Raw genomic sequence first — 27,622 nt, 5'->3', positions numbered from 1 at the left:
GGAGGTGTGGGAGGATGTGAGAAGCCTGTCCTGATTCTCCAATACACATGAGGGCCTGTGCAGTCTTAAATCCAAGTGTTTTAGTTCTACCTTCTCTTGTGACCAAATGGTGAGCCAGGGGATCACTACTGAGCTTACTAGTACCAAGCACTGAGTGGAGACAGTAGCATACCCTTTCCAAAAGCCATTCACAACATAATAGCTCCATCAAGGCAGCGAGGTCTGAGGCTTCTGCAAAGGTGTAACTCTGGGCTGGGGCACAGTTCACTTGGCTCTTGGCTTGGCTTTGGGATGACAGCTTGCAGACAGATGTCAGCCAAACTACGTGAATCTCTGGCAGATGTTTCGGGTGCTCTTCCAACTAGAAAGGCCACGTTTTAATGTGTAGGATGTTTGGCCAGGTCTTAAGATGGGACAGACCTCATTTATTTATAGAAAATGTCTAGAATTGTACCTTTCTATGCAAAGCAGTTATCTAATGCCCTAGTGTCATAACTGCAGTGGGTCACACAACACTGGCATTCATTTAATTACCTGCAGGCTATCTTCGCCTCTTGGCAGCATCCAAAAAATTGTACAATATCTGAGGGGTTAGTGCATCTTCTGGCAATTACTCCTCTCATTCGTCGCCTTCCCTGAGTGTTGAAATGCAGCTTCAGAGCTTGAGGTTCTGCGCAATCCAGCCCTGGACAGCTGTGACTTTGGTGTAGACACCAGGGAAGTATGGCCTGGCACAGCCATAGCCCCAGCTTGTGATTCCTGCTAGAAACCACTTCCCTGAGGGTTCCTTACATGCCAGGGGCCCACCTGCATCGCCCTGCAGAGAGAGGAAAAGGGTCCTGTATCAACCCAGAAAGGAAACCCAGCCCCCCCGGCTGTGGGTTTTCTTTCTGGGACATAGAAACATTTGCTGTCCTGCTCCCCACCTCCCCAGGAGCCTGCTTCTAAGCTGGAGGACTGCTCTGTGATGTACTTGCATGCACAATCAGAAATGGGCTCCATGGTACCCCTGTGGCCTCTCATTTGGCATTGCCTCTCTCTCTGCTTCCCTGACCTGCCACACCGGGCAAGCAGAATGAGGTGTGTGCAGGACGGTCTTGGGTAATGGCAACAGCCCGCGGAGATGGATGGACAGACAGCTGAGCTAGGGGAGGCAGGGCAAGGCCCCCCTGAGAGGGTACAGCCTGGGGACTTGGCACAAGTTGGCTCTGGCAGCCGCAGCATCTGCTGCTCTCGCACTCACTGAACAACTGTCGACGGAGCCCTGTGGGAAACCGGCACACACCATCCTGCTGCTGATCTGCACAGGGTAGAACTTCTTGCAGGCCTGGTCTCCGATCACGTTCACTGCTGCTTTTTGCAGGTGCTTTGACAAGAGACCTGAGGAGACAAGCATGGCTGTTAGCTTGGTGCAGAGCGCGCGGGAGGCTGCAGCACGCGTAGGAGCAGGGTCTCCATGGCCTCACTCGCCAAAGGGAGAGGCCTGCGCTAGGACAGTGAATCGGGGCTGGTTCCTCCCCAGCAGAGCAAGCAAAAGATGGTCCCTTTGGTGTGTACTTTGTCAGGCAGCTTAACCGACCAGCCAGAAATAGTACCGGGATGGTCCTTGTGCTGCAGGAGCACAGCTGGAGCAGCTGCTGCGGGGATGGGGAGCACAGTGGCTGGCATGCAGGAAGCTTGGGAGGGCTGCAAGAGGGCAGAGATGTAACCGAATGGAGGAGCACGGTGCATGGTAGCTGGGGAGGAGATTGTGGCGATGGCAGGCCTTGCCCAGGTTGGTATCCCCTGCGGGGTCCAGCCTAGCATGGGGAGTGTTTGGGGCGGTGGAGTGGGTACTGCAGATGTTTGGGCTCACAGGGTAGGTGGCACATCATGGATGTGAGGGAGCCCTCTCAGCCAGTACCTCCTTCCTTTGTGGAGCCCCAGCCTGTGATGAAGCATCTGGCCCCTTCATGGAAGATGTGTGAATTGTGTGGAACACATATAGGTTTGATGGTGTTGCTGAACTTGACAGGTGTGTTCAGCTCTAGTAGTGCCACATCGTAGTCCAGGCTGTAGACATTGTAAAACGGGTGCTTGTAGATACGGAATATTTTCTCCATTTTGCCATCGACGCCACTCAGGAAGGGTGTTCCTAGAAAGGCTACCCACATTTTGGGATCACTGTAACTGCAGAAAGACAACAAACCTGGTTGTTAGGAGCATGGCCTCACAAGGGGGGCTGTTCCTTCAGCTGTGGGGCTGGGATGCACTATGGCCACACCTTGTGAGGCCAGGACCCCTGTCTCCATCATGCTGTGGCATACCCAGGCTTTGCTCCACTCATTCCTCTTCATGCTTATTTGTAGGGAATGTGTGGGCACAGCATCCCAGCCATGGTACGCGACTGTGAGGAAGGGGAAAGGGAAGTGGGCTGATGGGCCAAGGGTCAGCTGTTTTCACTAGCCCATCTCAGACTTACATATCAAAGCAATGAGCTGCAGAGAGTAGCCACCGGTCAGCAATGAGGACAGCCCCACACTTGTGCTCTTTCTGCCGAAGCCAGAGACTGACTTGCCAGGGCCATTCTCCTCGCGCTGCAGTGCTGCCACCCACGATCTTGCTGAAGGCCAGAGAAGTTGTTAAGCCACAGTCTGGGACAGAAGGAGAGGCATGGTGGTTTTAAGTAACCATAAGTGAAAGCAATAGCTGCCCTCCTTCCATAGTCTGTGCCATGGGGCAGCCTTCTGGGGAGACATACACAGGGCGGTAGGATGTGATGACTTCCATTCGCCTATCTGAGGCAAGGCTTGGCAGACAGGTATGGTTTGGGGACTTGTTATCACAGATCACAGCTTCCAGGGATATGAGGAAGGGGACATTTGGATGGACTGGCTGAGCTGTCATCCAGCAAGGAATGTGCAATCCAAGAAATGGTCTCAGGGATAACAACACATCTTCTGGTCTGCCACATTCTGCAGAGCTGTATCAGCAGACTGACTGGCCAGGGGGCCTGTGTGCTGGGACGTGGGTTCTAATGCTCATAGCACAGGAGAAGAGGCCACATTCCCTGGCAGAAAATTTGGACCCTGCTCACCCAGCTTTATCATCTTGTAGGCAGACCACGTAGGACCTGGACCAGAAGGGGCTGGCCCAGGCCCCTGGTGTACAACATGGGTCCCAAGACAGCACATGTGAAGTTGGTGGGTTGCACTGGGGAGTCTGGGTGATGTAGAAGAAGGCTGGGCAGCAGTCGCAGGCTGCACAGCCGTACTCACCGCAGTTGCGCTCATCGAAGCCGTTGCTGCAGTCAACAACGCCATCGCATTCGGGATTTTCTTTTCCAATACAGACCTTGCTGGAACACTTGAAGGTGAGGCTGGTACAAGGCACCACTGGAAGGCAATAACCCACGGCCTGCTCAGTACTCTCTGTGCTGGGGCTGGAGGCCTCCTACCAACATGTCAATAAATCTGTTGTCAATTTTACCTGGGGTTTGGGTGGGCTTGGCAGGCTCAGTGGTTTTCAGAGCTGTGGAGGTTTCTTTCATGGTTGTAGTCATCTTCATCCCCAGGGTAGTTCTGTTGATTGGGCTTGCAGCTGCTGTGCTGGGCTGGTGGGTGAGGATGGCTGCAGTAGAAGTTCTAGGGATGGCTGAACTGGAAGGGGTGCCTGTGCCAGGACTGGGCGACTGTGAAATGGTATCCAAGATCCAGTCTCTGAGTTTGGTAATTCGGGAGTACACACCAGGTCTCATAGCCTGGGCACAACCGATTCCCCAGCTCACGATGCCAGCCAGATAAAACACTCCTGGGGTCACTTCACAGGCCAAGGGTCCACCTGAATCTCCCTGAGGAAGAAACAAGGCAGTTGCTGCTCAGCCCAATCTCCCCAAGACAGGTCTACACGGAGCTGCCCTGCAGACACAGCAGGACTTAGTTTGCCCCAAACTCTCCTTTCTCTAGCCCCACACGGCTGTCTGCTGCCAGGCAGTGTGTGTGCAAGGCATGAGTGTGCAGAGGCTGAGAACTAGGGTCAACTTGGCTGCACAGATACAAGTGGGATTTGTCCTGAAAGTTAATAGCCCTGATAACAGCTTTCCACAAGTGAAGGACAGCCACCACCAACTACCACTGTCTCACTGCTGCAGGGGGAGACCTGCTTCATCCAGGATTCCAGTCTGGCCAGAGAAGTAGGATGTCGGTTTAAGTCATGCTCAACTCGACAGACCTTTACTTTTCTAAAGCTCCAAGGCAGTGGGCTGAGTTTTTTGCGCTAAGGTACATGTGGATTACAGCCTGGCCACAGCAGCTCAGTAACTGTGATGTGCTGAGGCCATGTGTTACCTCAGCTTTCCGTAACAACCCACAGAGGAGTAGAGAAACCCCAGACTCTCACCTGGCATGAGTCGATCTTCCCCTCCAGGAAGCCAGCACAGATCATTCGGTCAGTGAGGGAGAAGTTGTAGAGAAAGTTGCAGGTGTTTTGGTCTATGATGCCCACAGAGGCTTTCTGCAGGACCTCAGGCTCGGTGACTGCATGAAAACCACAGGATTGGTGAGTACAGCAGAGGGAAGTGGGAACTAATGGCTTTTTTTTTTAGGTCAAAATGGCTTTTGACCCAGCACATATGTCAGGAAAACAGACTCTAATCCTACACAGTAGTTGAGCCCTATATGAGCAGCCCTCTCAGCAGCTCTGAAGCTCCTGGCTCACCCCAGGGTGCAGTTTCATGGATACTGCACACAGGCAGCAAGTTTCTCTTGTCATGAAAGCTTGTGGGCTCCTGGTCAACAGGACAGTAGGGTTTTTTGGTAGCACACATGCCACTCTCTGGCCCTCTCACTGCAACAGGATCTTTGCTTTTTCCAATTGTTTGGAACACCTTTGTGACTGAGTGTGATTGCTGACATACTGTCCTGCCAGAGCTACAGCAGGCCACCGAGACAGTGCCCCACTTCTTAACGTCGGAGAACTACTGAGGGGAGCCCATCAAGTTTTTCCTGGTTCCTGCCAAGCTGTTCTCTCCATTTTCTTGTTTGCTGGTGACTCCTAAAAATCTGTAGCTTAAGGTTGTGCTCTTTGTGCCTTGATTCTTATGTTTCTGTCAGTTCCTGACTGTCCCTGTTACTGTCACCTGACCTGTATGCTCCCAGGACCGTCTGGGTGGCAGTGGAACAGGCTGTGCTGCTGACTCTGTCACTGCTCCAGAGCAAGTCAACTGGCAATGCATCACTGCTTACCGTTCCCTTCTTGGAGGTCACCCCACCCAGAAATTATGCATTTCTTGCCAACAGGAAACTTCTGCACAGCAAGTGGGAGACAGACGGGCTGGATGTATTTGTTGAAGACAAGAGGTCTCGCCAGCTCAAGCAGAGCCACATCAAAGTCGAGAATAATAGGGTTGAAGAGGGGATGCTCGATCACTCTTAATACATTGACTTTCACTGCATTCCCATCTGTTCCATTGAGTGATGTTGTGCCCACATAGGCTTCGATCTCTTCTGGATTTGTCCTGCAAATAACATGCATGCTTAGCATGAATTCAGACATTTAAATTGCAGACAATATTAAATGATCAGCGTTTGCAACCTTACTTCACCAAAGCACACAGACAAGCATGCCTGCTAAGTCAGGCCTAAGCAGCAGCACACGTCGGATGTCTCCTGAAGAGGGGGTAGACATGTATCCTCACCTCTAGACATTTTTTATTTCAGGAGTGTTCTGGCATGCAGATGGTGTCTCTACATTGAATTGATAGATTTTTATGTTTTATTCCTTTTTTTTTTAAACCTATATGAATTTTAAGCATTCAGTTTAGTGACATTTATGAAGAACTGCTTCCTTTTGCTTGTTTTCCATCTGCTCTTGGTGGTTATTTGGTATCTCATCATTGTTTAGTCCTGTCACACGCTCCCTTCCCACCCAGCTGTCTCTTTTCCTAAGGCTAGTCTGATCTATTTTGTCATGCTTGTTAGGGATGTTCTTCCGCACCCAGTTCATCCTTGTCTCTAGTGTTAGTGTTTTTACAATGTTATTGTAGCACTGTATGCAACAGTTGAGAAATCAGTATGCTGTGGATTGCCAGCAAAATATTCGCAATCTCAGTTCTTTTTCTAATTACTAGCATTCACTTGTTTTTTAATTGCCACTGCTCACAGAGCTGCTTTTCTTGTAGCAATATCCACGGTATTTCTGACCTCTTTTTCTCAGTGGCAAAAGCTGATGGAGACCCATTATCGACCACATAGCTCTGCTTTTTTTGCTGCGTGCCTCACTTCACACTTGCCTGTGTTGCATTTGCTGCTTTAGTGCTTAGCTACTTAATGCATAAAGTTGTCTTGAAACTCCTCTTAGTTAGTTCCCCACCTCTTCTATCTCCAGGATTTTTTACTCTTGACAAACATTGTCCTCTTGCTACTCATTGCTTTATCTAGGTTGTTTATAAATCTGGGCTTGGACTCTTGTTTAACAGAACTATACAGGATTGAACTGACCCGTCTTCCCTTTAACAGCTGACTACATGTCTCTGTTTCCTACATTACAGCCAATTTTGAAGCATAAATTTCTTGAAGAAACTCTCTGGTGGCACCTGTTCTTTTCCACCCTGTTAGGTGTGATGTCCTTGTTCCCTGCCCAGGTTACTTTAACCTTTCCCTGCCTCATCCCAGCCTCCCCACAAATCCCCTTTTATTATGAGTGTCTAGCTATAACAAAAATTAATGTCCAAGATGTGTTCTTGTGACTTCAGTGCCACAGCTGTGGGTTTGGCTCCACGGCCGCATAGAGCAGCATGGCTGTGTGCCCTGGGCAGGCAAGCTGGCACAGCAGTGTCGGGGGGACAGACTCTTACTCATTGAAGCAGTGAGCTGCTGACAGCAGCCAGCGCTCCCCAATTATGGTGGCTCCACAGAAGTGCCTTGAGTCTTCTTGCAGGCTGACTTGCCAGGGGATCTCTCCTCTGGAAGCATCTGTTCCTCCCACGATCTTGGTGGGTTTAGAGAACCCAGGTCGTCCTCCACACTCTGAACAAAAGCCAAAGCATGACTCGTGAGTACTCCTAGCAGAAGACAAGTGAGGAGAAACTTTTGCTGTATCTAACCAGGAAGTCTGAGCAGGGACAGGTCAGGGCTGAAGGGTAAGGCATCTCCCCAAGCCCTGCCTGCTGATCAGGACAACACCTGATCATGGCTCTGCGCAGTCACACATGGGCTTTCACCCAAACTGGTCTTCTGCATCTTGCTCTTGGCAAGTCCTTAATCCTGTGCCTTTCTCAAAAGCAAAGTAACCAGCAGCTCTGTGCCTCTTAACCTTGCCATTCCAGATAAAAAGTTACTCCTACATTTAGAAAAATATCCTACAAGTGTATCTCCCTGCAGAGCTGCTGGGAGAGCTCCTTGGCACTGACGTGTGGATACCTGTCCTCCCTTCAGGGAGAAGATGCAGGGCTGCTGTGAAGTTGCAGCCATCAACTTTGAACTGCTGGGGAATCTTTAGGTGGAAAACAGAAGTGAGGGGTCAACAGGTTAAAAAGTGTTAGACACTGCTGTACACTAGCACCCTGTCCTGGACCTGCTGGAGCAGACCAATTGCACAGACTGCAGACAAAATTATACATTCAGTTGCATAAAGCAAAAGAACACATGAACCTCATCTGCACAGCCTTTGCCAGGCTGCTCTGGGCTGAGCTGGGGCAGCCACAGTGTCACTTGTACCCTGGAACTTAGCACTAGGCAAGCGTTGTGTGGGTCACCCTACTGAAGGTCATTTCAGCTCAGCAGAAGAATGAACCTGACGTTTGGCCCTGTAACAGCCACTCTTCCTGCCAAAGTGCACGTGCCCCGCGGGTGCTCATACCTTGTGGTCTCGATGCAGTCACCGGTTTGCTGGCAGCTGGAGCTGGGGAAGTGGTGGGGATTGCTCCAGTGATGGTGGTGGTAAGCTCTTCAGAGCTGACCACATTACTCTTAGTACTGAAATGTATTGGTGGGACAGTACGGGCTATGGAGGTGGGGAAGGCAGAAATAGCATCCAAGATCCAGTCTCTGAGTTTGGTAACACGTGTGTAAACACCGGGCCGCCTGGCTTCAGCACATCCAATTCCCCAACTCACAATTCCTGCCAAGAAAAACTTGCCAGACGGTTCTTGGCAAACCAGGGGCCCACCAGAGTCACCCTGCAAGAGAAGCCAGATGGTGAACTCTCCACAGGGATGCTCTGAGGCCACCCTCAGCATACCTCTGCCAGATTGTGTCTCTCTGTCCCTGTGCATCCCAGGTCACCTCTGCTTATTTGCTCCAACCTAGCGGTGAGTGAAGCATCTCCTGTGCTGGCTTTTGGGTGGTCCCCTGTGTGGTCATGCTGTCCTGCTACTAAGCAGTAGCCTTGTGCCCTTGATATGCCAGAAGAGCACACAGACATCCTCCATAAAACCTAGGGTAAACACTTCTACTGGTTTAATCATGTGTTAGATTGCTGCTCTCAAAGGTTAAGCCCAGCAACACATGAACAGCCAGGTGATGGATGTTCATTGCAGGATACACAACCCAGGAAGATCATGCTAATCTTTGCATGATGTTTTACTGATTTGGCCTATAGTTCCTTGGTAAATTCTTTGGTACTGTGGGGCCATATGAGGGTCATTGTTGTTGGGCATGTGTCTGTGAAGCCAACAGGGCCTTCTGGTAGTTTGCTCTGGTTGAATAACGAATAACCAGATGGGTCACGTTCATCATCCAACCTCGAATCTGCCATTCTTGGCTCCTCCTCTGGTGTTGTGCTGTATTTGGTGCAGAAGTATGAAGTGCTACCACCAGAGAAGTGCAGTTTTGCTGAGCTGGTGGCTGCAGATATGGAAGGGCCCTGCCAAACCACAGGGATAGCTATGGAAATCACAGTCCTCCTCTTCCCATGCATTGTGAAAGGCAAGATCTTCTCCATTTACAAATCCAAGCAGGATAAATGCATCTGGATTTTGATCTGAGGACCTACCAGGTACATTGCTAGAGCTCAGAAAGTAGAGAAAATTAGTTAAATAGGCAAAAGAGCCCCTTAAACAGCAATGCCCTGCCCTAAGCATTAGAGAACGTATCATAATGTTTGTCTTCTGCAGTCCCTGACTGTGCTTGGGTCCAATGTGTGGCTTCAAACCTTGGGGGCAACCATGACGATGGCATCAAATCCTGCTTCTTGAAATGCTGCCTGGTGCACACTGGGAGGGAAAGGACTTCTGTGCAGAGGCGTGCCGCTTCCCTGGGCAAAGCTTACCTGGCAGGAGTCGATTTTCCCCTCCAGGTAGCCAGCACACATCATCCTGTCAGTGAGGACATGGCTGTAGAGGCTAGAGCACAGCTTCTGGTCCAGCAGCTCCACTGTTGCTTTCTGCAGGAACTCAGGTTTCACCACTGAACAAGAAAGATGGGACTGTGAGCTCACTGCAGGCACCTGCCCATGTTACAGCCCACCCCGGCTGGCCAGAGCATGGCCTGAGCTCCCTTCCCCAGTGCCTCCTGCACTGCCCCCACCCCACCATGCCTCCTCTGCCGCCTGCCATGCTTTGCTTACAGAAATCCTCCTTGAGGTAGCCCCAGCCGGAGATAAGGCACTTCTTGCTGGTGGGGAAGTGATGCCCGGCATTTGGCAGGCACACGGGCTGGATGTACTTAGTGAAGGTCACAGGTCTTTTCAGCTCCAGCACAGCCACATCATAGTCAGCTGTGTCAGCATTGTAGGAGGGATGCAGGATGATCCGTGCGATGCCCATTTTCACTGCACTGCTGTCTGAGCTTCTGAGGGAGGTGGTCCCTGTGTAAGCTGCCCACATGGCTGGGTCCTGAAACCTGGAAGAGACAGCCAGGACCATGAGAGCCTGCAGCCACAGCATCGCCCTGCAAACCAGAGCCTGCTGTGGGTGGTGCTGCCTCCTGCCCATCCTGCCATCTGCTCTGGGACAGGAGCTCCCTGTGGCTTTATCTGGTAGGGGAAGGAGACCGGGTGTGATGGGACAATGTGGTACAGTGGGAGCTTGAGCTGGAAGATACAGCAGGATTTGCAAATCAGGGGGGCAAGCTAGTGTGGCTGGAGCTTACTCAGTAAAGCAGTGAGCAGCAGACACCAGCCACTTCTCCGTGAGGATTGCAGCACCGCAGAAGTGCTCGTTGTTCTCTCGCAGGCTGACTTGCCATGGGAACTCCCCTCTGGACGCCTCTGAACCTCCGACTATCCTACTGGCAGTCTGCATGGCAGGGCGGCTCCCACAGTCTGGAAGGGAGGAGAGACCACATCAGGATCCTGCTGGCTGCGCCCCAGCAAAGTGCTCCCAGGGGCAGGTGGGAAAAGCTGCTTCAGCTTCAGGGATGCTCCCAGCATATGCTCAAGCAGCACGGCATTACAACTGTGTTGGTGTTACATGTGTGTGAACCTCATGAAGTTCAACCAGGCCAAGGGCAGGGTCCTGCACCTGGGTCAGGGCAATGCCCAGCACAACCCCAGGCTGGGTGGAGAATGGCTGGAGAGCAGCCCTGAGGAGAAGGACTTGGGGGTGTTGGGGGGTGAGAAGCTCCACACGCCCCTCAACGTGCGCTGGCAGCCCAGAAACCCCCCACCCCTGGGCTGCATCCCCAGCAGCGTGGCCAGCAGGGCCAGGGGGGGATTCTGCCCCTCTGCTCCGCTCTGGGGAGACACCCCCCAGTGCTGCCTCCAGCTCTGGGGCCACCACCAGCAGAAGGACATGGAGCTGTTGGAGCGGGGCCAGAGGAGGCCCCGGAGATGCTGGGAGGGCTGGAGCCCCTCTGCTGGGAGGGGGGGCTGAGAGAGTTGGGGGGGTTCAGCCTGGAGAAGAGAAGGCTCCGGTGAGACCTTGGAGCCCCTTCCAGTCGGTCAAGGGGCTCCAGGAAAGCTGGGGAGGGACTCTGGATGAGGGAGGGGAGCCCTAGGAGGAGGGGGAAGGGTTTGACCCTGCAAGAGGGGAGATGGAGCTGAGATGTGGGGAAGAAGTTCTTTGGTGTGAGGGTGGGGAGAGCCTGGCCCAGGTTGCCCCGAGAAGCTGTGGCTGCCCCATCCCTGGAGGGGTTCAAGGCCAGGTTGGAGGGGGCTTGGAGCAACCTGGTCTGGTGGGAGGTGTCCATGGTGGGAGGGCTGGGGTGCAACTAGATGATCTTTTTAAGGTTCCTTCCAACCCAAACCATTCTGTGATTCTATGACATTGCCAGAGACGTCACAGGGCAGACATTAACCTGCAAGCTTGGAAAAAGCACTCTCCCATCAGAGTATCCTCCCTGAAACTCTTCTAAAGCATGAAATTCTGGAGGGAAATATCTTGGTTAGTTTGACAAGCTCAGCCACTGCTTCATGATCAGCTTCCAGCAGCTTGTGGGCATTTGGTGCTTGCCCAGCATGCCAGCCCACCAGGAAGGTGGGCCTTGTCATGACCCTTTGCAGTTGGTGGTGGGACCAAGGTGTTCCTAGGGTTCAGTTCCCCTCATCCTGATGTGTCAGTCCTTGGCTCTCCTCAGTGCCCAGAAGCCCAGCAGTGTTACAACTGTCAAGGTCTGCAGCAGTGGCCCGTCCCCAATGTCCAGGAGACCTGCTGCAAGATACTCACCACAACCCCTTTCATCAGAGGCATCAGCACAGTCTTTTTGACCATCGCATTCAGGGTTTTCTTTCCATACACACTGGCTGTTGCGGCAAGTGAACGTGTTTCCAGGGCAGCTCCCTGGGGACAGCAAGGCTTGAGTCATTCCTGTCTTCTGCAGCCCTCCCAGCAACCATCCCCTGGCCTCCCCAGGGGCAACCACCATGGTGTCCTTGTCACTCTGCTCCCTGGCAGTGCCAGAGTCCCTGCAGGATGGAGCCGAGAGCGGAGCTGCAGCTCTTGTTGAGTTTGCAGGGGGAAAGGGGTGCAAGGCCCTGGACCACCAGGTAATGAACTAGAAGAGGCTCAAATGCCCCTTCTTTCTGCAGCCAGGTCACTGGTAAGGAGGAGGCTACAGGTCAGGCTGCAGAGTGCAGCCCAGGAACTGGGGCAGATGGCTCTTCCTGCTGCCTGGCACCTACCTGATTTCAGCCCAGGTCTGTGGGGAGAGACCTCACTGGCACCTGTGACAAAATGGAAGGAATGGGGATCAGTGAGGGTGTCCCAGTCAGGGGCACCAAGAGCTATGTGCTCCTGTAGACCGTCCTGCTCCTGGTCCATGGCTGGCAGAGGCTTCACTTCATCTTTTCCTCCTGCCTGGCAATCGATTTCCCTGACCTGTGGCCAGCGGTGAGCTCCCAGCCCCGTTCCCTTCTGTGGCCCTTCCTTCCTCAATTTGCCCCCCCATGGGCAGAGTGTGCAGCAGAGGAGCAGCCACCTACAACCCTGTGGGCTCTTGGGTTGATCCCGGGTCAGGGAGACATTCCCAAGAGCCATGAACTGCCTCCCAGGAGCAGGCTCCGAGGCTGATGCTATCGCAAGGCTGCTGCCTAAAGCCAAGGGGTGTCTGTGCACTATTTGGGCTGCACAAGGCTCCCAAAGACCCAAGGTCCCTGCCCATCGTCGCAGGGAGTGCAGAGGCAGCTGCAGAGGACCCACACCTTCATGTTTTCCAGGCACATGGGTTTTTTTAAGTCTATTGGACCTGGAGTCCTATGGTCATGTGTCACAGACACTGAAGGAGAATTTCTAGTCAGGTGGTTTCAGAGAATAACTCAAATATGAGAACTATCTACCTAAGCAGGAATTATTGCTACAACTCTGAGGACTGCCTAAGGGCTGATGTACACTTGTAGGTACAGACAACCCAGCAATTAACCTTCTGAATCTTCATCTCTTGTCCCTCGGGCTGCTTCCAGGTGCTGCAAGAAAAGCCAAAGCAGCTGCAATTTATGCTTTAGGCTCTGTTGTTGCTGCAGCCCCCAAAGCTGCTCTTGCAGGGCAGAGAGAAGCAGGGCAGTATTACCGTGGGAAGGGGACCTGAGGACTCCCCACAAATGTCTGTTGATCAACTGCCAAGATCTAGGCATGTTTCTGCTGCTGTCTTCTGAAGCTGGCAGCACCTGGGAGCCAGGCAGAGCATCTTCCGTCGGTTTGCTTGGGTGCCTCACAGCACCTCCATTTCTAACGTGGCTGCTGGGCATGAAGCATTGACGGGACATCCAGAGCTACAGCCCTGTGGCGGTTTGGCCAGCTGAGACACACTTTGTGGTTTTGCTAGTGTGGCCTTTGGTGCTCACAGCAGCAGCACAGGCACCTTGCTCTGGATGCCTGGCAGTTGCGGGAGGAGCATACCTGTAAGAGAAGCTGAGGATATAGTCCCATAGGCAGCCAGGGAGAGACCCTGCTCCTGTAGGGCAGTTGCCAGCCCGTGCCTGAGAGCTTCCTCCTCCATGGTAGAGCTCAGGGGCTGGGAATCCTGGACGGCAAAGCGGAGGCGGAAACGGACAATCACACTTGAGTTTCCATTCCTGCTGGAAGAGAGAACTAATGGGTACATTGGCTCCATGCTCAGTACAAGGGGCAGGCTCTTCTGCTAATTGCCTTCAGGGAACTTGAAGGAAACAAAACTAATTCTTAGTCACTTAAGGTGCAAGTTTCTCTGGAGATGTGTTCTGAGTTGAAATGGTCATTTGCATTTTTTCCTTTGGCCCAGAGTTCAGCTTTGGTTGAACAAAGCCATTTTCCTCTGCCTTTCTGACTGCATTTCCAAATGAAGAATCTAGAAGATTGGAGCGATCCCAGAAGAAAACCCAACCTTGACCAAAAAGTAGTTTCTCTATGTACTAGTTTTGAACAAGAACACAGGTGAACTCACCTTCTTGGTGGAACTTGTCAGAATGCCCTGAAATGTGAGCTGCACAGACTGCAGAGAGACCCATCTACACTCACCTGTAGCCCAGGATGGTGCAACCAGTGCAGCTCCAGTCCAGCTGGGAGTCCTGGAAACCAGACAGAAACTGCAAAGCAAAAAATGATAGTCATACACTTACCAGACATAAGACCCCTGAGAGATGGAGTAGATGATGCCTGGAATTTTGCAGGGAGCTGGAGGCTAGCTGAAGCATCTTCTCTTGTCTCTGTAGGCAGCAGGAGCACCTGTGTCCAGCTCATTTGTAACCCTTTGCCCACGCTGGCTCAGGGCATAAGGCAGCACATCCCTTTTTTGTGCCTTCCTACCACCTCTCTTTTGCAATGACCAGACCTCAGCACACATTTCCTACTTCACAACTGTCCCCTAGGGCCTTGATGGTGCCTCTCAAAGTACAGCTCAGACCCGTGGTGTACCCTGATGTTTAAGAAAGCCCTGTTTTCCTCCTGCCCATGGCATCCAGATTCTGCTGAATGAGGACAGTCGAGCTGGGCCCTGGGCAACCACCACAGTCTTTCCCAAGTCTTCCCTTGGAAAGCCCAGATCAACTCACCAGCTTCTCAAGAGCGGGTGTCAGCACTCTGTAGTAGTCTGAGTTCTCCACCTGTAAGCTGCTATTGAATGTGATTCCTCGCAGCTCCACTGTGTGCTCAAAGCTCGTCTCTCCCACAGGATGACAGGCTGCCAGGGAAGGAGGGTGTCTGTCAGAGTCACAAAGGACACGTGGAGGTTTGGGGCCATGGACAGACCCAGCTTTCCTCGTTCTCCATTTTGGAACATCAGCCCCTGTGGTTTGAGCAGCTTGATGGTCCCCGACCACCCCACTGCCTTGGGGGTGCCCCATGGCCATGCTGGGCCACCCTGCACACATGCAATAGCAGAATTTTGTACTGAACTAATTTGAACTTGAAAATGGTGGATTTTTGTAAAGCCTGAGACAAAAGTTAACGAGCAGATGGGTCCAGCCTGGCAGTGCAATCCCAGATTGGCCCCAGCCTTTCCAGTACAGGCTGGGGGAAGGGGTACTGGGTATCAAAGCTGGCTTAGAAAGTGGCACCACAGGGCAGAGCTATGCTGGTGGGATCTGTCAGTCATGTCAGGCTGGGGTCCACACAAGGGTGCCTGCCTGAGGTGGCATCTGGCTGTGGGGCAGCCAAGGCAGCAGGAGGGAGGTGAGAGAGGGAAGGAGATGGTGGTCATGCTCTGGGGTGAGACAGTAAAACGCAATGCTCAATGGCTGCAAGAGGTTGTGGTAGGAGATGGCTGGGGTGGCAAGGTACAGTGATGGGAAATTTGAGAGTCACAGGGAGCTATTAGAGGACAGGAACGGAGCATATGTGTCATGAGATACTGAAGACAAAGTGCTCTAAAGTCAGATATTCAGAACACAAGTTGACTACAGTCCTTGCAGTTTGTGTATGTGGGGAGAGTTGACTGCATTTTGTCCTTAGCAGAAGGCTTTTGAGGATTTTTGCTATGAGGACTGTGAGCTGTGCAGATTGTTTCTTTTTTGGAGTAGATAAACTGAAAGAATGTACACGGCTGCACACTCACCCAGCAGGATCCCCAGGTAGAGGGCTGTCACACTGCCCACCACGGCAGCAGCAACGGTTACCTTCCAGCAGCTGGCCCTCAGTATTCTTCTCTGGGTGCCTAGCACCGGTTTTATCTGGTCCATGCTGTCTGAGAAACTCTACAGATGGCCTCTGTGATTAAAAAGAGAAGAAAAAGGACAAGACTGGGATGAAACGTGACATGCCAGCTATGGTAACCCCAGGAGCTCCAATCAGTGCATTGTCACAAGAGCTAAAACTCCATCCCCTGAATGTGCATCAGGCTGCAGTCAGGAGATTTTACTAATACATCTAGAATGCACAACCTGAACACATCAACCATGGTGGCCCCTCCCTGCCTGATTCCCCTTCCCTTTCTTCCTATGAGGCCACCACTGAGCATGGCTATGTCCGTTGCGAGTACGAACCAGTCTGATGCCTCCATCTCCACGCTCTGCACAGGCACTTCTGGTGACACAAGCTCTGGATGAACACTGAACCAGCATCTCAGCATCACAGGCCCTGCCTCAGGGTCCAACTGGGACAGCACATGGTACCTGTTCTTCAGCAAGCAGTCCTCCAGGCTTGCTTTAGCAGCAGGGTTTCAAGGTTGTACCTCCTATAATGCCAGGGTGAATTGGTACACCAGCTCATAACAAGGGGTGAATATAGACTGGGCTTGGCATCTTGGCTTGCTCTTTCTGCCTCAGACATCACCCCTAGTAAAGATCCTAAAACAAACCAGTGACAACAGCAGATGTTTTGGTGCTGCTTAGGAATCAGGGAGCTGCAGTAGCAGGTGGAACAGTTAAGTTGGAAAGTACAAAATTTACCTCTGAGTAAACTCACAGGCCTGCAAACAACAAGACTAGCTTGTAGTCACATCCTTAAATACGAAACTCTTCAGTCTCAATAGAGAGCTACGGAGAGGGACCTGCCTGCTACTCTGGCTAGTAAATGTACCAAAGCCAATTGGTATTGAAAACCTCAAGAATCCTTGGCTGCTTCTGCTGGACCATTCTGACCTGGCTGCTGAAATCCTGCCACTAGACTACTTATACCCCCTTGGTATATGTTATGTTGATTATAAGTGGCTAAGTAATAAACCTCACCCCTTAGTGGTATATGAGGCAGGTTCTAGGGTGGGGTTTCACATGTAGCTCAATGCTATTTCATTTTTTTGCAAGAATTGTGAAGGAAATAAGAAATCCCAGTCAGTAAATTCAGTGGATAATTGAATAACACTACAGTGTTTAGCAGAAAGCTCCCAGTGCCTAGTAATGCAGAGCAATTAATATAAGATTTAATTACAGCTATGCTACTATCCTGATGAGCAGTTCCTCCTTCGCTATGCTCAGCACTGGCACTGGTGCTTCTAAAGTGTTTTGCCTCCAGTGCTACGAACACCCTGCGCAGGAACCAAGGCCCCTTCATGTGATCTTTCCTGCCTCCTGAGATCAACTCAGTGGCCTCTGCTACACTTGTTCCAGTATGACAACACTTTTCATGTAGTCAAGATGCTCAGAAGGGATAGACTACTCCAAATGTGATCTCAAAAATACAAAAAAAAGGGCAATTGTCTTGTTTTTCTGTCTGCACTCTTGATAGGACAAGCCAGCCTGTGGCTGGCCGCCTTTTGCATGTTATCAACAACTGGTAGGAATGAAACAGGCTGGGATATCCTGCTTTATCCACAGTCATTCGATCAGCCATACTTTAGCCATGTTAGTTTTTGCAAGAAGCCTAACAAGACAAGAAAGGGAACTGATTTCCTCTGGCCCTGAAATGTATTAAATTACTAGATTAATATTTCTCTCTCGTGTGTAGGAAGACAACACACAACTGGTCCCTTCAGACTGGCACACAAGTCTGTCTAAGATAATTTAGTTGGTCAGATCAAAATACATGGAAGTCCAGCCTTCTTGGCCAAAGGTCCAAGGTTCCTTGGCTTCAGTTTTTTGGGGCTCAGCCTCTAGCTGCTGAGAAACCAGATTTACAGGCCACACCAGAAGAGTCTTGGCAAGGCAAATTTCATCTCTCAAATTTACTCTGCCTAGATATCGACAGCTTCAAGAACATAAAACTCATTCAGCTTTTCCTTCGCCAGTCCCAAATTCTGTCCTGCTGAGGGACATCTCGTCTGGTCACTTCCACACTGTACACTTCCTACTAGTTCAGAAGATGGTGTGAGTGGTTGGGCTGCAACAGCAGCTATTTACTGGTGCTATAAATCAGGCGGTGACTTCAGCAAACCAACCTGCGAGGATCAGCCTTTTCTAATGCAAATGTATCTAGCATTGAAAGAGAAAGAAGGCAGAAAGGGACCGGGACGCAGGGAGCAGCAGCACAGTTTCAGAAGAGCTTTTCAGAGTTTTCCAAGAGGCATCAGCAGCTCTTTAAACTGAAGTTTCTAGATAAGAGTTTTTAAAAGGTCACTTCTTTGTGAGGAAACGGACAGAAAGAAAGGGGAGAGGAAGGGATAGTCTGTCCAAGATGCCTCTTTTTTTATAACAGACCTCCAAATATTCTTTTTCAGCTGTAACTGAGCCTGGCAGAGATAGGCACTTTGGGCCCCTGTGTTTTGCTAACAATATCACCATTTGATGATTCAGCTCTGGCCAAGAGCTAAGAGACAGGTACGAAACATTTTTTCCAATGGTCCCTGTGACCTGAATACATACAGATGAGCGATTCCCTCCTCCGCTGTTTCAGTAGGTTTTGAAGTGTTGCGGCACGCTGGATATGGAAACTCAAAGATCTAGTCCAGACATGCTGACCAGTGCAACAGTGGTCTTGCTACCAATGGACCTTAAAGGAAGGACAACCACCTCCCAGAAAAAAATTAACATCACAGACAAAACTGGCTGGAGGGGGCTCTTATTTTGACAACACAAGTTAGATTGAACTAATCTTGGCTGCATATAAAAAGTCATACTACAATAAAAGGTACTTTGGGACCATAGAAAGAAGTTCATATCATTGATTGCACTGGAATTTTAACTGGAAAAAACAGAGTATTCACAGACAGAGAAACCTTCTACTTCTCAAAACAATCAAAACTTGTCTCCTTTGCTCTCCCTTTTAGCATAAGGAAAGTTTACTTTCTTTGGTGTGAGTGGCATGAATTAAAAAAGAATTAAAAAGACATGTAAATGGAAAGCCCATCTTACAAGAGCAAAATAGAGACTGGAATATTTTTTAGTGAAAGAAGATAAGGACCAGTACATACTGGAGACAAGTATGTCTATAGATGCTGAAAAACATCATTGCATAAAACCAGATGAGCAAAAAGTAAATTTTTTTGGTGGGGACAGAAATTAGGAGAGTATTAACAGTCAGAGGAGCATGAGTTTCCAGTAGGAATGTTGCAAAGAAAAAGCACATTGATTTTTTTTTTTTGTCCGATTATAAATTGTGAGCGGCTATAAAATACAATGCCCCTGATAATAGGGGCAGGGGGAAACTCAGTGATCTACAAGAGGCCTTCCAGTCCTATCTTAGCAAGGATCCTTCTCGCTGCTCCATTTTAGCAGAGAAGACATGTAAGATGTGTTCTTAAGAAAGTCAACAAGAACTGTCCTGTGAAAATAACGATCTATGTCTGTCGCTAAGGATCTGCTAAGATTCCTGGGAGACGGCCACCAGCTCTGCTCTTCTGCTTCCTGGCCATTCAGGGTTTGTTTTCTTCACGGAAGTCTGGATTTTGCTCCAGGGCAACCTTGAGTCATTCCACAGAGTTTCCTTGGAAGATGTATTTTATTTCTCCACTTGTTCACATAGTGAAATTTCAAAATATAAACTACAAGTACCCATTTATCTGTACTATTTCTTCAAATTAGGCAAACTGTCACTAACCCCAGGTCTTCTCATCAAGAAGGACCAGAAAGTAGCACGTGTGTGTGTGTGAGCACACGTGTGCGCTCCTGCAGCGGGTCAGGGTCACATCACGGGTAGGAGCAATGAGGTGACAAGGCAGGGTGGCAGGAGGGAGGTCCTGGGTCTGCCTGTGCATTGTGATCAGGGACTCCCCAGGGCAAGTGTCTCTGTTTCAGTCTGGTGAGCCCCATGGCGTGCACACCTGTAAGAGTGGCCTGGAGTGCACAACTCTTCTGCACAAATTGTGGTAGTTCCTGGTCTTAGGTAGAAACTGGCTTCTTGCAAAATATGACAAGTCCTGAGGCTGAAGTGCACTGGTGACCTCCCAGCACTGTGCTGATGGCTACCTGGCAAAAGGGCTTGTTTTTTCTTCATTTACCTCCATCTTGTCTTCCACTACTTGGTATTTCTCTTCCTTTGTCTCTGCTGTGTCTTTCTCTTCATGTTTTCAGCTCCTGAAGTCTTTTCTTCTGCCTTCCCAGCCCCCTCCATCTCTTCATGCTTAGTCTTGGCTTGCTCTTTCTGCCTCAGACATCACCCCTAGTAAAGATCCTAAAACAAACCAGTGACAACAGCAGATGTTTTGGTGCTGCTTAGGAATCAGGGAGCTGCAGTAGCAGGTGGAACAGTTAAGTTGGAAAGTACAAAATTTACCTCTGAGTAAACTCACAGGCCTGCAAACAACAAGACTAGCTTGTAGTCACATCCTTAAATACGAAACTCTTCAGTCTCAATAGAGAGCTACGGAGAGGGACCTGCCTGCTACTCTGGCTAGTAAATGTACCAAAGCCAATTGGTATTGAAAACCTCAAGAATCCTTGGCTGCTTCTGCTGGACCATTCTGACCTGGCTGCTGAAATCCTGCCACTAGACTACTTATACCCCCTTGGTATATGTTATGTTGATTATAAGTGGCTAAGTAATAAACCTCACCCCTTAGTGGTATATGAGGCAGGTTCTAGGGTGGGGTTTCACATGTAGCTCAATGCTATTTCATTTTTTTGCAAGAATTGTGAAGGAAATAAGAAATCCCAGTCAGTAAATTCAGTGGATAATTGAATAACACTACAGTGTTTAGCAGAAAGCTCCCAGTGCCTAGTAATGCAGAGCAATTAATATAAGATTTAATTACAGCTATGCTACTATCCTGATGAGCAGTTCCTCCTTCGCTATGCTCAGCACTGGCACTGGTGCTTCTAAAGTGTTTTGCCTCCAGTGCTACGAACACCCTGCGCAGGAACCAAGGCCCCTTCATGTGATCTTTCCTGCCTCCTGAGATCAACTCAGTGGCCTCTGCTACACTTGTTCCAGTATGACAACACTTTTCATGTAGTCAAGATGCTCAGAAGGGATAGACTACTCCAAATGTGATCTCAAAAATACAAAAAAAAGGGCAATTGTCTTGTTTTTCTGTCTGCACTCTTGATAGGACAAGCCAGCCTGTGGCTGGCCGCCTTTTGCATGTTATCAACAACTGGTAGGAATGAAACAGGCTGGGATATCCTGCTTTATCCACAGTCATTCGATCAGCCATACTTTAGCCATGTTAGTTTTTGCAAGAAGCCTAACAAGACAAGAAAGGGAACTGATTTCCTCTGGCCCTGAAATGTATTAAATTACTAGATTAATATTTCTCTCTCGTGTGTAGGAAGACAACACACAACTGGTCCCTTCAGACTGGCACACAAGTCTGTCTAAGATAATTTAGTTGGTCAGATCAAAATACATGGAAGTCCAGCCTTCTTGGCCAAAGGTCCAAGGTTCCTTGGCTTCAGTTTTTTGGGGCTCAGCCTCTAGCTGCTGAGAAACCAGATTTACAGGCCACACCAGAAGAGTCTTGGCAAGGCAAATTTCATCTCTCAAATTTACTCTGCCTAGATATCGACAGCTTCAAGAACATAAAACTCATTCAGCTTTTCCTTCGCCAGTCCCAAATTCTGTCCTGCTGAGGGACATCTCGTCTGGTCACTTCCACACTGTCCACTTCCTACTAGTTCAGAAGATGGTGTGAGTGGTTGGGCTGCAACAGCAGCTATTTACTGGTGCTATAAATCAGGCGGTGACTTCAGCAAACCAACCTTCGAGGATCAGCCTTTTCTAATGCAAATGTATCTAGCATTGAAAGAGAAAGAAGGCAGAAAGGGACCGGGACGCAGGGAGCAGCAGCACAGTTTCAGAAGAGCTTTTCAGAGTTTTCCAAGAGGCATCAGCAGCTCTTTAAACTGAAGTTTCTAGATAAGAGTTTTTAAAAGGTCACTTCTTTGTGAGGAAACGGACAGAAAGAAAGGGGAGAGGAAGGGATAGTCTGTCCAAGATGCCTCTTTTTTTATAACAGACCTCCAAATATTCTTTTTCAGCTGTAACTGAGCCTGGCAGAGATAGGCACTTTGGGCCCCTGTGTTTTGCTAACAATATCACCATTTGATGATTCAGCTCTGGCCAAGAGCTAAGAGACAGGTACGAAACATTTTTTCCAATGGTCCCTGTGACCTGAATACATACAGATGAGCGATTCCCTCCTCCGCTGTTTCAGTAGGTTTTGAAGTGTTGCGGCACGCTGGATATGGAAACTCAAAGATCTAGTCCAGACATGCTGACCAGTGCAACAGTGGTCTTGCTACCAATGGACCTTAAAGGAAGGACAACCACCTCCCAGAAAAAAATTAACATCACAGACAAAACTGGCTGGAGGGGGCTCTTATTTTGACAACACAAGTTAGATTGAACTAATCTTGGCTGCATATAAAAAGTCATACTACAATAAAAGGTACTTTGGGACCATAGAAAGAAGTTCATATCATTGATTGCACTGGAATTTTAACTGGAAAAAACAGAGTATTCACAGACAGAGAAACCTTCTACTTCTCAAAACAATCAAAACTTGTCTCCTTTGCTCTCCCTTTTAGCATAAGGAAAGTTTACTTTCTTTGGTGTGAGTGGCATGAATTAAAAAAGAATTAAAAAGACATGTAAATGGAAAGCCCATCTTACAAGAGCAAAATAGAGACTGGAATATTTTTTAGTGAAAGAAGATAAGGACCAGTACATACTGGAGACAAGTATGTCTATAGATGCTGAAAAACATCATTGCATAAAACCAGATGAGCAAAAAGTAAATTTTTTTGGTGGGGACAGAAATTAGGAGAGTATTAACAGTCAGAGGAGCATGAGTTTCCAGTAGGAATGTTGCAAAGAAAAAGCACATTGATTTTTTTTTTTTGTCCGATTATAAATTGTGAGCGGCTATAAAATACAATGCCCCTGATAATAGGGGCAGGGGGAAACTCAGTGATCTACAAGAGGCCTTCCAGTCCTATCTTAGCAAGGATCCTTCTCGCTGCTCCATTTTAGCAGAGAAGACATGTAAGATGTGTTCTTAAGAAAGTCAACAAGAACTGTCCTGTGAAAATAACGATCTATGTCTGTCGCTAAGGATCTGCTAAGATTCCTGGGAGACGGCCACCAGCTCTGCTCTTCTGCTTCCTGGCCATTCAGGGTTTGTTTTCTTCACGGAAGTCTGGATTTTGCTCCAGGGCAACCTTGAGTCATTCCACAGAGTTTCCTTGGAAGATGTATTTTATTTCTCCACTTGTTCACATAGTGAAATTTCAAAATATAAACTACAAGTACCCATTTATCTGTACTATTTCTTCAAATTAGGCAAACTGTCACTAACCCCAGGTCTTCTCATCAAGAAGGACCAGAAAGTAGCACGTGTGTGTGTGTGAGCACACGTGTGCGCTCCTGCAGCGGGTCAGGGTCACATCACGGGTAGGAGCAATGAGGTGACAAGGCAGGGTGGCAGGAGGGAGGTCCTGGGTCTGCCTGTGCATTGTGATCAGGGACTCCCCAGGGCAAGTGTCTCTGTTTCAGTCTGGTGAGCCCCATGGCGTGCACACCTGTAAGAGTGGCCTGGAGTGCACAACTCTTCTGCACAAATTGTGGTAGTTCCTGGTCTTAGGTAGAAACTGGCTTCTTGCAAAATATGACAAGTCCTGAGGCTGAAGTGCACTGGTGACCTCCCAGCACTGTGCTGATGGCTACCTGGCAAAAGGGCTTGTTTTTTCTTCATTTACCTCCATCTTGTCTTCCACTACTTGGTATTTCTCTTCCTTTGTCTCTGCTGTGTCTTTCTCTTCATGTTTTCAGCTCCTGAAGTCTTTTCTTCTGCCTTCCCAGCCCCCTCCATCTCTTCATGCTTAGTCTCTCTCCCTTCAGAACAGGAATGCTCACACTCCTGTGCCCCAGGTTCCCTCCTGCTCTTCTCCAGCCTCTCCTGTTCTGTGTCTGCCAGCCCCTAGCAGCAGCCCTCCATCACCATGAGGACATCAGCCAAGCCTCTCCTCTGATTTGTGGACCAGAGGAAAGAAACCTAGGAGAGAGATACTCGTGTCTTCAAAAGTCAACTTCTTCTACAGGTAACAAATGTGAGAAAACTCTAATGTCCCCAGATGGCAGAGTCCAAGCTGTTCTGGAGTCTTTTGTGCTTTATCCCACATTTACCTGGTGCCATTGTGGGGCAGCCTGGCTTTCAGCACAGCAACACCGTGTCTGCTGAGCTTTCAGACACCAGGGTCGAAGAACCAGGTCATGCCTGTTAAATCCTCACCCAGACAGAGCCTTTACAAAATGATGGCATTGGTATGAAAAATATGTGACTTGCTTAAGGCAGACAACAAGATCAGCAGTAAATCCACCTGCAACTTTAGGAAGTAATGAGCATTTGGTCAATAGGTGAATGAAGGATTAATGATTTTATCACCAAGATAAGACTTGTGGTACTTCAGAGGAGGAATACAGCAGCAGCAGAACTATCTTTCTCTGGAAGGAGAAAACCCAAAATGATAGACTCAAACATGCCTCACGTGGTGGGCTCACCATTCAAAATCACAGTCACCAGAACCCCAAATCACATCTGTGCCACCAAATTGCAAGCTTGAGCAGAAGATAGAAGATGGTCACTTGTGCTTAAGTGAAAGCAGAAGCACAACCAGAGGAGCTGAAGAGATGTGGGCGTGCAAAAAGGTCTGCTGGCAGAGCTTGGTGGCAAGAACAGTGAAACCCAAATATCACAACTAAAATGGGGTCAAGCCCTGTGATTTTTTCCTAATGGTTGGGAAATTAATTGTATGCAAATGGGGCTCAGCAATGATTTATAACCAGAGATATCTGTTGGGTGGTGGTGTGGTGCAAGGACATGTCAGTCTGTAGAGGCCGAGAACCAAGAACCAATTCTCCCTTCTGGCTTGAGGGCGCCCCAGGGTTGCACCACGAGCCGGGCTCCAGAGGAGGAAGGGAGTGTTGGAATAAAACTGTTGCTTCCTGGTGAGCCCATATGTCTTCCTTTAAATCTTCTAACAAGATGATATTATGCCATGAAAAAAAGCCCATGCAGAAACAGCAGCCAGCTGGTAGAACACACAAAGAAAGGCCAGAGTGGCTCAGCATCATGCCAGCTGGAGCAGATGGCACCGTTATAAGCAAAGACAAACCATCCACACGATCAGCCCACACACTCAAGCCAAGTTTGGCTAACATGGCCTTTTGGTTCCACGTGGCATGAGCCCCTCCTGCCAACAGGCTGGTTCCTTGAACGTTGTATTTCTTTAATCCTTTTGCTTTAGCCCATCTCCAACTTCTGTAACTGCACATGTAGAGCTGTGCACGTCCCCCACCTCTCTCTAGGTTAATGTTCAGTGGTGTTGTGCTGCATTTGAAAGGCTCTACCCTTCTTCCAAGCAGAAAAAAACACTGTCACCTAAGATGCTGCAGGCCCTGGGCTGAGGACACATCTTTTCTCTTGAGGTAAGTAAGCAAAGAGCCCCTAGCAGCATCAGCCTCCAGAGCACGAGCAGCCGGCCAGCAAACAAATCTGCTCCAGATGTTACCAGCCCCTGCCATTCAGTTTTTAGTAATGATCCTGGGCGCCTGCTCACTTGCAGCACCCTCTTGGAGGTGTATCTGGTTCAGCTGTAGTCCTGCTTTCAGCAAACCCAACTGTGCGGGCCTTGTTTACTGTCCCTCTTGGACTTCAAATGTCTCTCAATTTACAAGTAAGAAGATCCTCTCCCTGCCTGCCAGCTCTGCAGCCCCAGCTGGGACATGACAGACAGGCTGAGCTCCCTGGTGCTTGCATTATCGCTGGTAACAAAGGCTCTAACATCATTTCCACCTTGGAGACACTCAGCCCCAAGCTTTCCCTTTGGCAACAGAGTACGGGACAGATTTGTACCCGCAATTACTTTTTAAACTTTTAGTTGTGGATTACACAGTAAAATAAAGGCTGCCTTCCTCCCCCCGTCTGTGCTGGCTTGACAACTCAGTACAGATAGTAAATACTGAATACACCTGGGGAGTATCCAGTAAGCAAGGAAGTGCCATTTTTGTGCAGTTACTTTTTACAATAGGGGTGCTATATAATTTGATACTTTTCAGCTCATGAATGGCCAAGAAAAACTTACATGCTTAACTCATGGCACTTCCTTTAGTGACAACCACCCTCCTTCCTTGGACACTGTGTCTGGGCCAGTGCAAAGGAGAAATCTTGATCCTGATGAAGCTGGTGGACATACTGGGACCAGAGGTTCTTGGAGGAACAGGGGCTAAAGTAGATATCTTCATTTTGCAGATAATCACGTTTTATTCTTTCTTACCAGCTTACATACATTAGAAGCAATGTGTAAATTACATTTTTTTTGTATCTAGCTTCAGCTATTATTACAGTTTGAGAGGTAGGCATTAACTTTCATGGGAAAAAAAAAAGCCCATGTAACCCTGAAGCCAGTCATCTGTAATGCACGCTCCCTCAAAAGAAGAATTCACATAGAGAAACCAGTGATGAAAGACATCAGTCAAGCAGGGAACTCACAGCATTTGAGTAAATGGGATTTTTGTCATTGACTTCAGAGGCTGCAGAATGAAACTCCACACGCATCAGTGTGGGACAGTGTCACCCGCTCAACTCAAGTGCTGAGACTGTGTGACCATGTACAGCTTCTGTCAGCCCCTCCTGCCCAAAGAGACCATCCCCAAGCGCAGGCTGCAGGATTGCAGGATGCTGGCACAGCCGTGGCCTTGCCTGGCACCCTCACCCACTGGGACCTCCCTTGAGTGGGACACGGAGGATTACGCCTGAATTCTGCAGGGCAGCCTCAGGGTTGGGAGACAAGTGGGTACAAAGCAGCGTGACAGCACTGTCAAGCCCTTGCCTTCAACCATGGGAACAAAGTCCCATCCAGCTGCAGAAACATTTAATTTAGCTCAAATGATGGTGCTATTCCAGGCCCACAGAGGTTGCTGCTAGGTTTGTCCCATGCCAAGGTCAAAACTGCTCACAGCCATGGCTGTGTCACTAGCGTATTTCATACAGCAATAATGTTGTTTATTTTAGTGTTCAGGTCTGCATCATTGCTAAAGTTGTGCTATTTATTTCCTATAAAGTACCTGAACTTTCCAGAATATTTCATAATTTGTTACAGCTTTTGAATATTGTAGACCATTCTCTCTGTTTGTTTCCAGTTAAAGAAACTAAGACGTTTCTCCTTAACCGTTCCAGAGATCACTTTCCATCAACACTCATTGATTAAATCACACATTTCGTGTAGCTGAAGTCACGCTGGTTAATAGACAAAAGACGAAATGTCCTACTTCTGTAGGGCACAACCAGCAGAAGTGTCAAACTTTCACAGTTGTTCAATGGGAAACCCATTTCTGTGGCCAGCGTTGGTTCCTTTTGTCTGATGAGCAGAACAAATTCCCTCCAGCATCGCCCATTTGTTTGTACAAAGTGCTCACAACACCCCTCAAACCATTTTAGAGTCACATGGAGCCAAAGAACACTAAAAAGCACTCCAGGATCACATAAGGAAAAATATTTAGCCAAAAGCAACTGTAGTTATTCGTATCTACTACTTCAAATAACAGGTTAGAAATTTTCCCCAAAGGGCAATAAATTCAGAAACAAGCGGTTTCCTTAGAGCCACCAAAGCAGGAGTCATTTCCCCGAGCGCGAGGGGCACGATTCAGCGGGGAGAAGCAGCTTCATCCCCCACTTGCCTCGACCCGCCCGAGCGCAGGCACCAAACCCGCCTCACGCCGTGGGCAAAGCGAGGAGGGGGCATCGCCCGAGCCCCCCCAGCCCCGCCGGGCCCGCTCCCCCCGCGCTGCCCCCCCGAGCCGCGGCCGGGACCCCCGGGGGGATGCGCCCGCGGGTGGGTGCCCTTCCCCAGGGGGTGCGGGTTCCCTCTTCGCGCCCGAGCCCAGAGAGCTCGACCCTTTAAGGTCCATAAAAAGGACCGTTAAGAAGGATCAGGAACGCACCTGCTTGGCTGCTCCCCTGCCGCCGAGCTGCTCTTCCCTGGAAAGCTC

The 27,622-nt window shown here is 49.3% G+C and overlaps 1 protein-coding gene across 1 annotated transcript; it reads right to left on the bottom strand.

Annotated features, from left to right (window-relative positions):
• On the bottom strand, window positions 1-27,622 carry TMPRSS9 (transmembrane protease, serine 9). Its single transcript, XM_014962715.1, has 20 exons — window positions 27,575-27,622; window positions 15,381-15,532; window positions 14,380-14,507; window positions 13,847-13,914; window positions 13,250-13,425; window positions 12,037-12,078; window positions 11,582-11,695; window positions 10,068-10,239; window positions 9,544-9,818; window positions 9,247-9,383; window positions 7,837-8,155; window positions 6,833-7,004; window positions 5,223-5,494; window positions 4,378-4,514; window positions 3,469-3,829; window positions 3,258-3,374; window positions 2,462-2,633; window positions 1,904-2,169; window positions 1,244-1,380; window positions 1-817 (listed from the first exon to the last, which is right to left on the bottom strand). The coding sequence occupies exons 2-20, from the start codon at window positions 15,502-15,504 to the stop codon at window positions 656-658; spliced, it is 3,351 nt and encodes a 1,116-aa protein (XP_014818201.1). The 5' UTR covers window positions 15,505-15,532; window positions 27,575-27,622; the 3' UTR covers window positions 1-655.

This window comes from Calidris pugnax, unplaced genomic scaffold (assembly GCF_001431845.1).
Source record: "Calidris pugnax isolate Ruff unplaced genomic scaffold, ASM143184v1 scaffold952, whole genome shotgun sequence".
Classification (NCBI taxonomy): Eukaryota; Metazoa; Chordata; class Aves; order Charadriiformes; family Scolopacidae; genus Calidris; species Calidris pugnax.
This window is presented reverse-complemented; position numbering and strand designations above follow the sequence as displayed.